At 43.2% G+C, this 16127-nt stretch overlaps 1 protein-coding gene across 3 annotated transcripts in view; it reads right to left on the reverse strand.

The window, feature by feature from the left end:
- Rai14 (retinoic acid induced 14) overlaps positions 1 to 16127 on the reverse strand; it is a 147322-nt gene that overhangs the window by 14108 nt on the left and 117087 nt on the right. For 2 of the 3 annotated variants that reach the window (XM_029544033.1, XM_021208353.2), the window contains exons 5-13: positions 12055 to 12119; positions 8549 to 8606; positions 7723 to 7793; positions 5785 to 5891; positions 4839 to 5017; positions 4276 to 4304; positions 3167 to 3253; positions 2065 to 2151; positions 380 to 434 (exon numbers count right to left, since the gene is read on the reverse strand). In XM_029544033.1, coding sequence (XP_029399893.1) covers positions 380 to 434; positions 2065 to 2151; positions 3167 to 3253; positions 4276 to 4304; positions 4839 to 5017; positions 5785 to 5891; positions 7723 to 7793; positions 8549 to 8606; positions 12055 to 12119 — 738 coding nt within the window. The remainder of the gene's footprint in view (positions 1 to 379; positions 435 to 2064; positions 2152 to 3166; positions 3254 to 4275; positions 4305 to 4838; positions 5018 to 5784; positions 5892 to 7722; positions 7794 to 8548; positions 8607 to 12054; positions 12120 to 16127) is intronic. The other variant, XM_029544034.1, reaches the window with a different exon arrangement.

Below are 16127 nucleotides of genomic sequence, written 5' to 3' on the forward strand. Positions count from 1 at the left end.
ATGGTTTTTGCTATCCTAGGTTTTTTATTATTCCAGATGAATTTGCCAACCGCCCTTTCTAACTCTGTGAAGAATTGGGTTGGAATTTTGATGGGGATTGCATTGAATCTGTAAATTGCTTTTGGCAGGATCCACTGCCGCATTCTTAACTAGCGGAAAATACTAATCGGAAGTGAGAAATGAAGATGAACTTTTTTTTTTTTTACACTCAAACTTAGTTCTTTAACATATAAATCCCCCCTCCCCAGTAGAGAAATCACAGCGTAGCTGGTGCTCATGACCTTACACAGAGGGCTTGACTGGACTCTGCTCTCTTTATGCAAACATGTAAGAAACTAAGTGTGGTCCAAGGCAGGAGAGGTAATTTTCCTGTTCATACCTGCAGTACTGTCGCTCAGCCTGTCTTTGTTTTCTTGTATGGAGCTGATCTCAGCCTGTGTGAAGAAAACAAAAATGACTGCTAAGGAATTCTCCTAAATATCGTGCTCGTTACACGTAAGGGCCACACTGACGACCCTCCTAGAGTCTGACCCCAGGAAGAAGGTCTCCTGGGAATCCACTCGGAAAATGACAGAAAATGTCACAGGAAAACAGGCAGTTAAAATATATCCAAATAAAAGAAAATACATGCAAATAAGAGACAATTACTTATAAAAGTATAATTTTGAAAATTTCAGAAATTGCAGAGGATATACGCTCAGAATATTTTTTTTTAGAAATTGTAGTTATATTTTAAATTATAGTTTATGTAGCGGCTTTTTCTCTGGACTATATCCCAAAACCTGAGATAGCAGAGTTATTTTTGTTTGTTTGTTTTTTGTTTCTTTTTTTCACAATATAGTTAAATAGAACTAGTATTTATCTGGGCCATGCATTGGCTAAAGTGTATTAAACATGATTTTTTTTTTTTTTTTTACATCTATAACTTGCTCAATTCCTAGCACTCAGATGTTGTTATCACAACTGACTATGACTCTAATCCCAGGGAATCCAGTGCCCTCTTCAGGCCTCGGAGGGCACTGCATGCACAAGAGTGCAAGAATACTCCATGTACTTAAAGTAAATAAATTAAAATTTCTATAATCAAAAATTACATTTTATTTGTAAATATTGCATAATTTATTGTGTACATGGAGATGTCTTGATTTATATGATGAAGAATGACTATATTGTGAGAGTTAACATTGCTTCAAGTTTTTTGTTTTGTTTTTGTAGTTAAAATTGGGCTGGAGAGGTGGCTCAGTGGTTAAGAGTATTGACTGCTCTTCCAGAGGTCTTAAGTTCAATTCCCAGCAACCACATGGTGGCTCACAAAACATCTGGTAATGGGATCCGATGCCCTCTTCTGCTGTGTCTGAAGACAGCTACAGTGTATTCATAAAATAAATAAATAAATCTTAAAAAAAAAAATTTACCCAAACCTCCTCTCACATGCACGTGTGAACACACTGTATGTGTGTGCATATGGATCCATGCATCCATGGCTGAGTGTGGAGGTCAAAGGGCAACCTTTGGTGTTCCTTCCTCTTTGTTAGCAACAGGGCCTTTCACCCTAAGAACGACAGGAGTGCCGGCCCAGAAACAACTGAACTAAGGTTTATGTGGATTCTGGGGATGTGACCTTAGCTCTTCATTCAGCAAGTATTATGTCCACTGAGTCATCTTCCTAGCCCTTGACGATTTTAAAGAAGACACACTATGAATGTTAGTCACGGTGCTATCGAATAGAGTGCTTAGATCCCTTTTCTTCAACATCCTCTCAGATCCCTCACTCTTTTCAACTCCAAGAAATACCATTTTACCCTCTGTTTCTATGACCTCAAGATTTTGCATAAACGGCATTTACCTCTTATTTGAAAATGATCAGTAAATACGATTTATTTTTCTAATCTTGTTTCATGGTATCCATGCCAGAAAAAAAATAGTCAAGGGGCTCTTCATGGTGAAATGCCATGACACAGTGATTCAGAGGTATAATCCAGTTTGCACAGTGTTGTATAAATTAAAGCAAGGCCATCGGGTATCATAAATACGCCAAGAAACCCCAACATCACAAGGGGGTACCTTAAAGGGTGCTTCAGCAAAAAATACTGATTCCTTTCCTGAAAGTGGTGTAGATGTTATCGATCGTGGGGAAGACACATCACTCAACTGAAAAAGAAAAAGAAAACCACTAAGAAAGGCGGGGGGGGGGGGAGGCTCCCAAGCCCTGCCTTCCCTGGTGCTGAACAATCCATGCTGTAATCCCTATGGCTGAACCTAACAGGAGGCTTGTAGAGTTACATTCACTTCAGGGGTAAGGCTCTCAAGGCATTCCAGTAAAGGCATCAAGTCAAGTAATTCTGAAAGCTGTCAGAGGATTAACTAGATAGCATTAATCTATGACTTAGCACCAGCTTCTAAAATCTATAAAGTTCTCCTGCGGGTTGAGAACAGTATTAACAGACATGCCAGCATATTTACAAGGACCTAACCAGCCTCGACAGTCCCCTCCACTACCTAAATGTGGATTATCCTCTTTATATCCTATGCTGTCTTAGCAGTAAAACCTATCCTGTTTCTAGCTGACATTTCATTGCTGCTACTGTTGTTCTTGCTCCCCTGACGTTATTATTATGAACTCAGAAAGGGGAAAAAAAACCCTTTAAATATTAGACACTCATAAATAAGAAAGTCAAATATATTGTATCCACATTTTAAGAAACTAAAATTCGTTATCATCAATATCTTAACTAAGCCGTTCATATGAGGAACTAAGAACATATGAGATTATCTTGGGGAAAGAACTCTTGTCATAAGACTGGAAGAAGTTTCCTTGAGGTTTTAAATATATATATTCTAATTTTAAGATAGATAAAACCCACAATATTCCAGATTAATAACTGATACTGTCATTTGTGCCCCCCATATGTGTGTGTGTGTTCATGTGGAACTCTTCTAGAGATTGAACCCAGGGTTATATGCACACTAGGTAGGAACATACCCAGCTTGAAATGTAAAACTACTAAGGAAGATTTAGAATATATGTTTAGGGCTCACTAATACAGCATCCCTTTGGGGCTCAGTAGTACCACATCCCTTTGGACCTACACACAGACTGACGGCTCCTGGACTGACTTATTTACTTATTCATGCGTTCATTCATTCTCTTGCTTTTGCTTTTTACCTGGGTAGGACTGATAGGAGGAGGTGGCGCTTTGCGTTTTTTTGGAGTTCCACTTCTTTCTGAGCTTATTTTAGAGACTTGGTCATGCTGAAAGTTATCACAGTCGGAAGAACGGAGGTGGGTTAGTTATGTTAGTAAAGTCTGAGCAAGTAGCCACAGCCGACACTCGAGCATAACCTGAGTTACACGGTCAACGTCACCCAGCTCCGAAACACCCCGCCCACAGCACAACACCTAACATGCATACACATGCGCGAGCTTTCAGCAACCCATGCATCCATGGCAATATTAAAAAAAAAAGAAAAAGAAAAAAAAAAAGACAAACCCACCGGATTAAGGGAAAGGATGAAGGCCTATCACAACTTAGAACCCAGAACGCATTCACAGTCTGTTTTCCCTCGTACCGCACTGTGGTCTGCACCTCTGCACCGCTTCTGTTCACCCCACCCCCACCCTACCCCAACTTTTAAGGGATGAAGGGAAGGTGAGTTTCATGTGCAAAGGGTCCTGATAAGCAACATTTAGCGCATAATAAATCCAGTGTTAAGTATCTGCTTTTCTAGGTCTGAAAAACCTCAGTGTATAACTGTCCAAAACAGCCAGACACACACGTGCTTGTAGGAAACCACTTCATGGCTACTCTGTGCAACACCGATGGCAGCACCACAAACTGCGATTAAAATAATCTCTTTTCCTTCTCAAATACCTTAGCAATTTCACACACACATACATAATCACCCACTGGATGTGATATTTAAGATACTTTCATTTACTTTCAAGATTCAGCCACAGTGACCATTTTTCACACTAGTCTGGGCTACTACACTTCATTGGGAAGTGAAAGGTAGTAAGTACGGAGTATGAACTTTCGAAAACAAATAGTAAAATTGTTAAGTATGAACTTTCAAAAACAAATAGTAAAATTGTTAAGAAAATATTTGCCACCATGTAACAATTATTTCCTCAAAATGTATGCCAGTTCTTAAGCATTTTCAACCCCGTTTTTAAATCGCTGTCCTAATGAGCTACAGCACTTACTCTCAGCATTTTCATATTGTCATGAACAGAAGTTAAAAAAAAAAACAGCACTTCGTCCCCAAGATAAATACCTGCTTTGGTTTTGTTGGAGTCTTTAAATCTAAAGAAAAAAAGGGAGGGGGGTGTGTGTGAGAAAACACTATAAGAACCATAATGACTCATACCATTTACAAATTTTGGGTGGATAGGCATGCACACACACACACACCCACACACACACCACACATACACCACACCACACATACACCATATACACACAAACACAAATTACACACACACTAACTCACACAGACACATATACACACACTCACACCATACACACACACCACATACACACAAACACAAACCACTCACAGACACATGCACACACTCACTCACACAAACACACTCACTCAGACACATACACACACTCACTCACACACACTCACTCACAGACACATACACACACCACACATACACACACACACACAAAGACACATACATACACATTACCGCACACAACATTAAAAACTTTATCTTTAAGCATATGTTTAAAATAATAATAAAACATATCATGTTGCACAAATTCCTTTATCCTTTCGGGGGACACGAGTGGATGAATTAAAAACAACATCGGCTATTTTCTTTCACATACCAGCATCCTGAGAGATTTTTGATAATAGAAGGCTTTGAATTCCTGCATTTTCCGAGAGTTTGGAATAATGGAAGGCATTGTGTCCGAGAGAATCGACGAGGTTCAGGTCTGCTCCCTTTTTAATTAAGGCGTCCACAGTGTTTGAGCTGCCGGTCTCACAAGCCAGCATCAGAGCAGTTCTAGAGGAAAGAAGAGACTGAAATTTAGCAAGAGCCAAAGGTGGCCATGCTTTTCCTGGGACTCACTGGGAAACAAGGAAAGGAGGATTCCATACAATTAGCCCTCAATCCCCTGGGAGTTAAGTGGAATACTGTCAAGATGAAATAAGGTGGTATTTTTGGATTAAACCAAAACATTAATCCACACCAAATAGCAGTCAGTCTTCCACATGTGAGTATACACACAATGGAATTCCTATGATTGGTACAAATACCAAGCTTATTTTGGAGGCTGGATTCCTTCATGTCTAGTATGTTAAAGAGCCTACATTATTAAAATTATTTTATTGTTGTTGTTTCAAGACTGGGTTTCTCTGTGAGGGCCTAGTTGTCCCAGAATTTGCTCTGGAGACCAGGTTGGCCTTGATCTCAGAGTCACCTGCCTCTGGCTTCTAGGATTAAAGGTGTGAGCCATCATACCTGGCTCGAAAATTATTTTTAAATGCATCCGATATATTTGTAAATGTATTGTTTATGTATTTGTAAATATATTTGTTTTGGATGAAAAAACTTACAGGAATTTCAATATTCGGTTCAAAGTTTAATTGATTTTGTTGCAGATCCAGGTAGCAGTTCTGCCCACGGAGATCTGGGGCAATCTTTTTTTAAAAGCCAAAACAGATCCTCAATTACCAGGAAGGTAGAAAGGTGAAAAGCAAGCCACTTTATAACACTTAACAAAATAGGTATATCCCAGAAATTATGACTTCCGCCATTACGTGTGGTACCTTCCATTTTTGTCTCTGGAATTGACATCTGCGCCGTGATCCAGGAGAAAGTGGCAGGCCTCGCTGTGGCCGTTCTGGACTGCGACAAGCAGGGGGATGTTCCCGTCCTGGGAGAGAAACTCCATTCAGATCGTAACTCTAGTTCCAAACACTAGGACGGCAAAACCCTAGTCCTTCCCACAGTGTCAGTCCTGACTTATATTGTCTCCCCTTTCATTCACCGTGTTATTCTATGTCCCCTCAGGGCCACCATTACACTTGAGCATACGTCGTTTGCAATTGCACGACTTTTAGCTGTCTTATGAAATTTCACTGAGCTTTTCTCTAGAAGTCCCAGCCACTTGGGTCGCTTCTTCCATTAGCTATCACTGGCTCTGCCTGGTAATGGAAGAGAATTCACACACTAAGTGTGTTAAGAGGAAAGTAAACGGGGGCTGGGGAAATGGCTCAGCAGTTAAGAGCCAGTGCTGGTCTTCCGAAGTTCCACCCTCTGCACCTACACGTAGGAACGCGAGAACTGACTGACCCGCTCAGTGCCCCCTGACATCAAGCATACTATACCTCCCGATAAATAAGACACGTACAATTTTAAATGTGAACTTTTAAAAATAAAATTACTGGGGCCGGGAAGAAGGTTTAGGTTAAGAGTACTGGCTGCTTTTTCAGAGCTCATGGATTCAACTGTTGCAGCTCACAACCAGCCATCTGTAACTCCAGTTCCTGGGATCTCATGCCCTCTGACCTCTGCAGGCACCAGGCATATATGTGCACATACATACATGCAAGTGAAACTTTTATACATGAACAAATCTAAAATAAACAAACAAAACCCCCACAAAACAGAAAACAGGATAAAATAAAACCAGTGGTACAAGTGCTCCAGATTTTAAAGATGGGTATGTGGGTTCTAATTGCATAAAAAAGTAACTTGGGACTCGGACTAAGGCTACATAATTCTGTGTATGCTTTTTTCCTATGAATGACTCTGTGATTTATACATTCTAGCCCCGTGTGTGAAATGGATTTGCACTTAAGACATTGTACTGTGACTCGATCAGTTTCATGCTGTGGAGTACATGGGAATTCGGTGTGTGTGCGGGGTGTTGGGAATAGAGATATTTAACCTGTGTGGCCGTTCAGAAAGTTTAAATGCATTTGTTCGATCAGGGGCAAGTGTAGGCATGTCAATCCTCATGCTATAATAAATCCTTAAACCCTGGGGCCTATTTTCATAATAGGCCAGTGAGGATTACAGAGGCCAAAAGTTCTCTTCAGAGTTGGGGAATTCTACCAGGAGTCATCCGAGATGATGCCCACGCACAGGAAGAAAACAGAAATTCTAACTAGAAATCTCTGACAGTTTACACTGATCATCAGCTTAAGACTCTGGTGGCAAATCTATGGACATCCATGGGAGGGACTTGCTAAAGGGCCCACCATGATGGCCAGAAGGGAAAAAAGAAGAAGCAAGCAAGCAAGCTGATACAGGATTCATCTCCCTTTGCTTCATGATGCTACACTATGGATGCAGTCAGTGTAGCTAGCTCCCTCCAGTTCCCACAGCTGTGATTTCCCTGTCAGATGCTCCGCACCTTCATAGTGTGAGCCAAGGATGTTCCACACCTTCATAGTGTGAGCCAAAAACGAATCCCCCCTTTCTTAAGCTGTTAAGTACTTTGTCACAGTAACAAGAGAAGTTGACATACAAAATTTTCAACTTTTATAAACTGAGAAACAATGTTTTATTCATATTTGGGTTAATGGTAGCACACTGATATATACTTAATGAAAATGCACATCTCTAAGAAGCACACCGTGCAACACATTAATGGTTTAGGGATTCCTAAGTATTAAAACAGAAATTTGCCTGCTCCTGAGGTCTTTAAAGTCTCTGTTGAAACCAGCAACCATATTTCTTAGCGTTCACCTGGTACGTACCAAGTCTTTAAGGTTTATGGGGCTCTTGTGTTCGCAGAGGAGCTGTACAGCCTGAAGACATCCCTGTGCCGCTGAGGAAGGAAAAACACCACAGCCAGTCACTAACAGCCCAGGCTGCCACGTCTGAGGAGGGAGGTTCATGTTCTGCCCAGCATGGGAAAGGCATGGAAGAGTGCACAAAGGGCCGTGTAACAGGGGAAAACACTGCTTAATTATAGCTTTAGCCAAAGGTACAGCCACGGACTCCCCGTTACCCATGGGCAAGCGTTTGATATAGCTTCCTATGGGACTTGGCTTTTCTACACCTAGAAGTAAAATGAAGTATGCATTTAATCACCTCCTGCCCACCCCCATGAATTCGGCATCAACATTTGTCAGTTGAAGTCCCGACAGATAGTAAGGCCAAAGGTTTACAAAACCCACAAAAGCCCAGCATTTTCTAGTCTTGAAACCCACAAATGCTCATAACTCTCTACTTTAAAGAGAAACTTTAAATTGATTTAGAACTCTATCTACATTTGTATGCATATATATGCATGTGTACTTAGTACTGGGGGTTAAAACCAGAACTGTGCATGTGCTAAGCATGTGCTTTATCTCTGAGCTGGGCTCTGAGCCCGAGTTGAATATATTAACCATGGTAACAGGTCACATGGCAGGAAACTAATTGTAGGTGCACTCCTTAATAAATCTGCGTGTGGCTTTTGAACAGACTCTAATGGGACACCAGGAACTCTGGAAACGAGCCCCCGGGAGAGTCCAGGAAGGTATGACAACTAACCACTTTCTCAGAGCAGAGAAGGACAAACAGGAGAATGACCGTTACCTGCATAATGTAAAGCTGTTTTCCCCGAGTTGTCAATGCTCTCCGCTGGGCTCTTGTACTGGGAGACAAAAATAAGTATCTTAAAGTAACTGCACAAATAGTGTCGAGTCTACTTTTCTCTTTCAGGGGGCAGTTACTCAGGAGGATGCATGCATGCGTAATAAGGTCTACCTTCGGAGCTCTGTGGGCAGACAGTCCTTTATGAGGAAGAAGACAGATATCCCAATAATCACGGTCGCAGATTCAGTCAGCCCTTGGCTACTCTGCTCATTCACTCTTCCCATACAGCATCTCTCCAACCCTACTGGTTAACACACTCCAAGACCTCCCGTGTGGGTTAGATTTTTTTCCCATTTCTTCTCTCATTCTCAGTCCCCTTTCCTAACACCAGTTTCCTCTGAGTCTCCTACACAGTCTCGCTTCCTTTTCTCCCACGCGCTCCTGAACATACCTAGCTCTGGCATGCGCCCTTGGGAATTCCATGATGGCCCGAGCCAAGGTCACCAGCTGTCTGTTAGTTCCTTCCTAACCACTCAGCAGCAGCCCACCCTCTTCTCAGACACTCTCCCTTTCTTCTTCCTTGAGGCTGGCTGGCTGGCTCAGCCGCTTGTGGCTTCCCGCCACTGCCCTGGCCAGCCCTCCTCTAACATAACATACAAGCTGACATGTGTCCTTGTCTCTTCCTGAAGCTCTCTTCTTGGTAAGCCTACCTACACTTGCATCCAGGTATTAGTGACTCACAGATGTAGATCTGAGTAACGGCAGGGAAGAGTATGTAAGTACTGTGTGCCAGGCTCTGGGTCAGGAACTGCTTTAAGCCTGTTGGCAACCCAAGTTAGAGAACTATTCCTGCAGCCATTTTCAGGGGAAACTGAGGTACATATAAGAGAGTAAATTGCTCGAATTATGGCAGTGGTGACACCAGGATCTGATCCTGTTGGAGCCTGGATTCTTGTTCATATATAAGTGTTGCCTATGGGTGCCTTGGCTGGAGAACCCACTGGTTTGACATCTCATAAGCACTCAAAAGGGAAGCTTTCCACTCTTCCAGCCCTAGCCTGCCCCTCCCCAAGTATTTACTATCTCTATGAACACCAACCACCATTGGCCAACCTACCCAGAGAGACAGAAGCCCAACTAGCTTTGATTTCTCCTCCCCCTCTTCCTCCAGTATCTCACCTAGCACATCCTGTAGATCCTTTCTCCTCATCGTCCATGAGAGCCAACCTCTCCTCTTTCTCATTACCTTCATCACAGCCCCAGGCAGCTCACAAGAAAAGCTAGTCTAGCCTCCAATAGGTCTCGCTTGTTTGGATCCATCTTAACCACTTCTCTATGCAAAAGAATCATCTTAGCGAACTCTCCAGGCCACTGTTTGCCCTTCACACTTCCCAGTGAACCTAGGGTTGCTTAGCTTGGTCACCACAACACACAGGGCCTTGAGTTCTGTACCCCATTCTCTCATTTCTCTGCTTCAGACTCTGTCTCTGGCTCCCCGACTCCACCCGCCTTCCCAGTAGGACCTTGCCTCCCCTCATCCCGTGTATGTGTTCCTCTGGTACTCTGTACACAGGGAATCTCAGCTTAAACATCACCTTCTCTGTGAGGGCTGTCCTAGAAACTACTACTTTCCCTCTAAGTGCTCTGTGGTTTGTGACATAGAGTCCTTTCCTTAATAACCAGACAGTGAACTCCACCAAGATAGCAACTGCTCTGCTCGCTGGTTGATACTTAACACTTAGCACCAAGCCTTGTACCCTGGAAGCACTTAATATGAGGACTTAACATGGAGAAAGAAGAGAGTTCAATTTGGATTTGCAGTTCTCTGCCAAGTTCTATTTGTCCAGACTCCCTTAAGGAGCCAGAAACAGTAACAGCTGGAGAGCGGAAATATCTCCAGCAAACCAACAGGGCATAGAGAGAGACGAGTGCACAGGGTCCAAGAGCAAAGGCTCAGAGAGAACACTAAATGCAGAAGGTACTGGGGGTAAGACAGCAGGAGACACAGGAGCCTCCTTCGTATACAGCCCGACTTGCCAAGAGCTGAACAAGAAGTCTGAGAGGTCTGGGACCCAGTGCCAGCCCCACAGAAAGCCATGGAAGGAGGAATTCCTCACAGCGATCTAGAAAGAACAGTGCTCAGAAGTGCAAGCCAGAGGAGGTAAGAACGGGGCTACCTTCAAGTGCAATGCTTTCTCTGCTGTGGTCAGAAGAACGGAGATCAAGTTACTGCTTACCCAGGCCCCGGCCTAATTTTAGACCGGGCACAAGGAACTGTTTAAAGGCTTCAAAGGTTTCAGAGAAAAACCAAGGCATTTGCATAACCAGATATAAAATTACATTAGAGGCTAGAATATCTGGTCCTAGCCCACAAGGACTTCGAGCTTGTCAGGTTAAATCTTCCTTAAAATCAGAGCCAGATGCATGGGCTGGAGTGGAATGGGAATTTAAAACATAACTTTTTAAAAGTGAGATATGGGGCACTCCGGGCGAGAGAGTCATTTTTTTTCCGGAGGACCTGGTCCTAGAAAAGGTTAGGAAATCTCCACATTAACTGGTCAAGAGCAACTGTCTTAAGTCAACACCACAAACACTGATCTATTTTTTTTTTTTTCCTGAGTTTTGCTTCAAAGACCTGTTAAGGTTAAGCACTCCTGGAATGTGCAGCAGCGGGCACCGTGCAAAGCAAGACGGAAGAGCGGCCTGATCAATGGAACACGTTGACGGATGTGACCACTGTTTTGCCTTAGAATTTCAAAGCCAAATAAAAGCAAGATGCTGGGTCTCCAAGAGTGTCTGTGAAAGCCAGGACGACAGCTTGACAGGACAGACAGTACTCCAAACACTTACTTTATTGCTCCATGCTGTTCCTGAAAATAGCCAGCTTGCACCCTGACTAGCAACAGCTGGACATTACTGCAGGGATGCTCTCGTGGGTCTGGTTCATGAAATACACATCTTAACAAATTCACGGAGGTCAGCACCTTAGGGGATCGTTATAAACTCCCCGGCAAAGCCAGCACATCAGGGAGTTGGCCAACAATTACAAATAAGAATAAAACCATGCACTTAAACAAGAACCGAAAACTAACTAAGAGCTCATCACGTTACGCACCAAGACGGAATGGTTGCAACTGTTTATCCGGAAGGACTGCACCCCACGAGCAATTTACAGATGAGAACAGCAGGATGCTGCAGAGCCAGGGTTTGCTACAGTTCGGAAAATGCTTCGTGAAAAGCCGACTTTCAGAAAAGAGGAACTGGATAAGGGGGTAGTAAGGCCGGTCCTAGGAAGACAACTCATATTTTAGTGAGGAGCGTCTTCTCAGCTAGTCATGTTGCCATGGAGACCATCTCCTTGTTAGTTCTTCTTTCCACATGGGCTGGAGGATGGTATTCAAAGGGGTGTGTACTGAGAAGCGGTATTTCTCCTTTCACAAGTGAGAATACCTTTCAATGAAGAATAAATCAAGTGACACATCTGTAGCCTTCAGTCTCCTGCTTACCTGAAGAAGCCTTCTGATGCACTCTGGGTGGCCATTCTTGGCTGCGACGTGCAAAGCACTGTGACCTGCATGGATCGAAGGGTAGACATTGGGGGGAGTGGCCACATTAAAGATAAATCAACCAATCAATCAATTGACAAACAACAAAAACCCAAAACAACTTTCATTTTCTTTTACCTGGTTTCCTTATACCATTTTCTTGCATATTAATTTTGGTTCATTTCCCCCACCCCCCACAGACCTGCTCCTCTTCCTTCTTATTCTCCCAACCAAGTATTTCCCCCATTACTTTCTTGTCCCGTGTTTTAGCATCCTTCCAACCCTCTTGGTTAAAGCTGCCTTCTCTGTCCTTGTCTCAGGTCTGCTCTCTAGCTTCATGATCAGAAGCCAGAACCCACATATGAGAGAGTATGTGGTGGTTACCCTTTTGAGCCTAGGTTACCTCAAAACACTATTTTCCTATGAGCTTCATAGTTTTAGTTTAGTTTTTGTTTTTTTTAACAGATGGATGAAATTCTATTGTATATATGCAGTAGAGCTTCATTATCCATTCCTCTGTTGATGGACACTTTAGGCTGATTTGATTTCCGTGCTTTTGTGATTACAGAAGCAATAAGCAATAAGTTTCTCTGTGGTAAGTCCTCTGGGTGTAATCTCAGGGGTGGTGTGCAGGTGATCCTTTAGTTTTGCTCTCCTTCGGAAATCCCTACACTGATTTCCATAGTAGCTGCTCTTGTTCACACTCCCGCCGGCAGCCAGTGAGATCCTCTTGCCTTAGCTTCTGTTGTCATTTATGATGTAAAGTAGCTCAAAGACCCTCATTTAAAACATGAACGGCTCAAACTGTCAGAGCAATGCACAGGAAGAACCATGATGTTAGACAAGACCTTTCTGAATAGCCCACACTGCCTACGTAGTTCCTAATTGCTATGCCAAAGACAGCTAGGAGGAATAAGCTCTTCTCCAACAAAGAAGGGACTGTCTCTCTAAAGATTAAGGTTGGACATTCTTTAGTGTGACCATGGAGAATCCCACCCACAGGTAGCACTCAGAGGCTCTAACCACTGCTCCCTGCAGGTTCTGGTCAGCACTGGTCAGACCTGTGGTGGCACCAGGCCTCACAGTACTGCAGTTAGCTGACACAGGTGTGCAAAATGCCCCGGGTCCACAACATTCACATCAGATTAGATTACCTCAAGCCCAGATACCCAGAAAATTCAGCCCTCAGCCAGCAGAGAACATTCTAGAAGCCCAAATACTTCCTCATGTTTGACCCCTCATTTCCCTCTCCTCCAAATGTGCTCACCCTGAAAGAACATTACCTGGAGGTTTCAGAGTTTTTACAAGTCCTCGCTCAGCACATGGTGAGGGAACATTTCTTTAGTCCCTTTAGGACTCCAGAATAGGACATGGCTACTCAACTGCCTAGTGCCAAATGGGCTTCCATAACAGGCCCTCTGAAACCGTTGTATGTTTAGCTTGGGGTTCCTTCCCCTACTATAGCCACACAGTTTGCTCTCTGACATTCAGAGTCAACTTAAAGACTGCCTTTTAAATGAAGTCTTCCCTGGCCTGGAGATGAACCTTGGTTAGTAGAGAGGCTGGCTAAGCATTCATGATTCAATATCTGGGTTCAATCCCTATCAGGACACAAATGTGGCACTGTGAGGCACTGTGATACCAACACCAGATCAGATGTCCAAGGTCATCCTTAGCCATACAATTTGAGGCCATCCCGGGATGCATGAGGCCTTGTCTCAAATATAGACCCTTTTCTGCCCCACCCATTACAAATTCCTTTTCTTCCTTAACTGTTTTTACATTGGTTTTCTGCTTCATTTCTTTATTCTCCCTAATACCACATACCTTGCAGTACATACCACATTCTCAGCTCTAGAGATGAAGACACACACACACACACACACACACACGGACACACACACACATGCACACACGGACACACACACACACACACACACACACCTATCTACCTGTTGGTCAATTGGTCTCCTACCTCCGGCAATTCTGTCTTACTTCCTGTTGAGGTCCTAGCACCTACAACACCGACTGCGGGTGAGCATCCGGTTCCCAATATATTTATTCCAGCCATTTTGAATTAAAGTGTATGCTAAGTTCAATGGCTGTAACGAGCACCAACACATCCCCAAGGTAACGCTGATAAGCAACCTTTATTTTGGGACTTGTGTCGAACCCAGTTTCAACTTCAAAATGATTGATGTTTTATGTTGAATAATTGCTGTAGATGATTAATCTGTTACTTATGAGAAGTCTAAACGATCAAAACCACCATGAGATGTTACAAAGTATCCCCTAAGGGGAGAAAAAAGAACCTCGAGTTGGGATCGCCCATTTAGAGGAAAGATTTATTTTATAATTAACACTAGTCTTGGTTCTAAGATACCATTTTCTTTTTAATTAGTCTTCATTCAGCACTGACTAGAATTTAGTAGAGAATCACACGGCTAGGAAACACCTAAAGGGAGTCACATAAAACCATCCATATTCTCAAAGGAACACATCTCTTCTATTCTGCAAAAGATGCCCTGAGATGTTAGGGACGTTTGTTTAGCTGGGGTAGCTGGGATACTGAGGCAGAAATCCCCCCAACCCTCTCTTAGAAGGATGAGGATGAGGAGGATGAAGAGATGAGGGAAGAGGCCTTTGAAAGTGGGAAGATAAGGATTTCTTTGTCCTTTTCAGTTTTAGGTACAGGCTGCCTCTCACCTTTTCCGATCTAAGAGGCCTAAGAGCATAGGTTTCACTATCCTTTGCAGCTCTTAGGCTCGCTGGTTTGCTTGGCCTCATCAGACAGCAGTTGTTCCACTGTTTCTAAGGACAACTGCAGATTAAATTTTAAACAAATGCCTTACAAATGAACTTCTGGAACATATCCTGACTGTAAACTGGGGACTGTTTATCCCATGCCTGCAATGTATTAAACTGGTTACTACTCTGGGAAACAAAGCTACTCTACACAAACACTATTCACTGGACAAAGGCAATAGTTGTCCAAAGGCAGTGCAGTAGGAATAGTTAAATAACACGCCACAACTAAATAACAGGATTTCATTTCCAGGGTTGTGGCCATACCTAGAAGTGAGTGATTGATGTCTAGAGAAGCAAACATTCATCTATTCCCCTGCGATGTAAGCCCCTAAATAGCAGTATTTTCACTTGGTCTCAACTCCAAAAACACAAATCGCCACTGGACACTGCCGTACTGAAGCAAGATGCTGGCCACTGCCAGCATCAAAACAAATTTCTCTCCTCAAATACAAATTTTCCTGGACAGAATACATTATTTATGATGGAAGCCCGCTGGAAGGAGAAGATACATTTTCCTGGCTTTCAGACAGCTATGGATCTGTCTGGGTTGTCAGGGAATAACTTCCCTACAGACAAATACCAAGAAAACCATACCTCACGTTCAGTCTAGCAGATCTTTTGCCCAAGAGGGAGGGAGGGAGGGAAGGAGGGGAGGGAGGGAAAGAGGGAGGGAGGGAGGGAGGGAGGGAGGGAGTAAGGGAGAAAGAGAGGGAGAAACAGAGAGAGAGAGAGAGAGAGACAGAGAGAGACAGAGAGAGAGAGAGACAGACAGACAGACAGACAGACAGAGACAGAGAGAGAGAGACAGAGAGACTAGTGTTAATTATAAACCAAGAGACCTAGATGACATTTCACCAAATGATCGATCCTATATTGAAAGAGACTCTAAGCATCTTCTACTGAACTACTGAATGATGATTTCTTCATAGCTCAAGACTTGGAGAGAAAAGAGGAAAGAACTAACTAGCAGTGCGCTGAGATGTCTAATCACACTGCTCAAGTGCCCGTGACATTTTCACACCTAGAAATAAGAAAATAATTATGAAATAAGACACTTTCGATGTCCAGCTAGATAGGCCTTAAAATATTTCCTGCCGGCCGTGGTGGCGCACGCCTTTAATCCCAGCCCTCGGGAGGCAGAGGCAGGCGGATTTCTGAGTTTGAGGCCAGCCTGGTCTACAAATTGAGTTCCAGGACAGCCAGGGCTATACAGAGAAACCCTGTTT

Source organism: Mus pahari, chromosome 11 (genome assembly GCF_900095145.1).
Source record: "Mus pahari chromosome 11, PAHARI_EIJ_v1.1, whole genome shotgun sequence".
Lineage (NCBI taxonomy): Eukaryota > Metazoa > Chordata > Mammalia > Rodentia > Muridae > Mus > Mus pahari.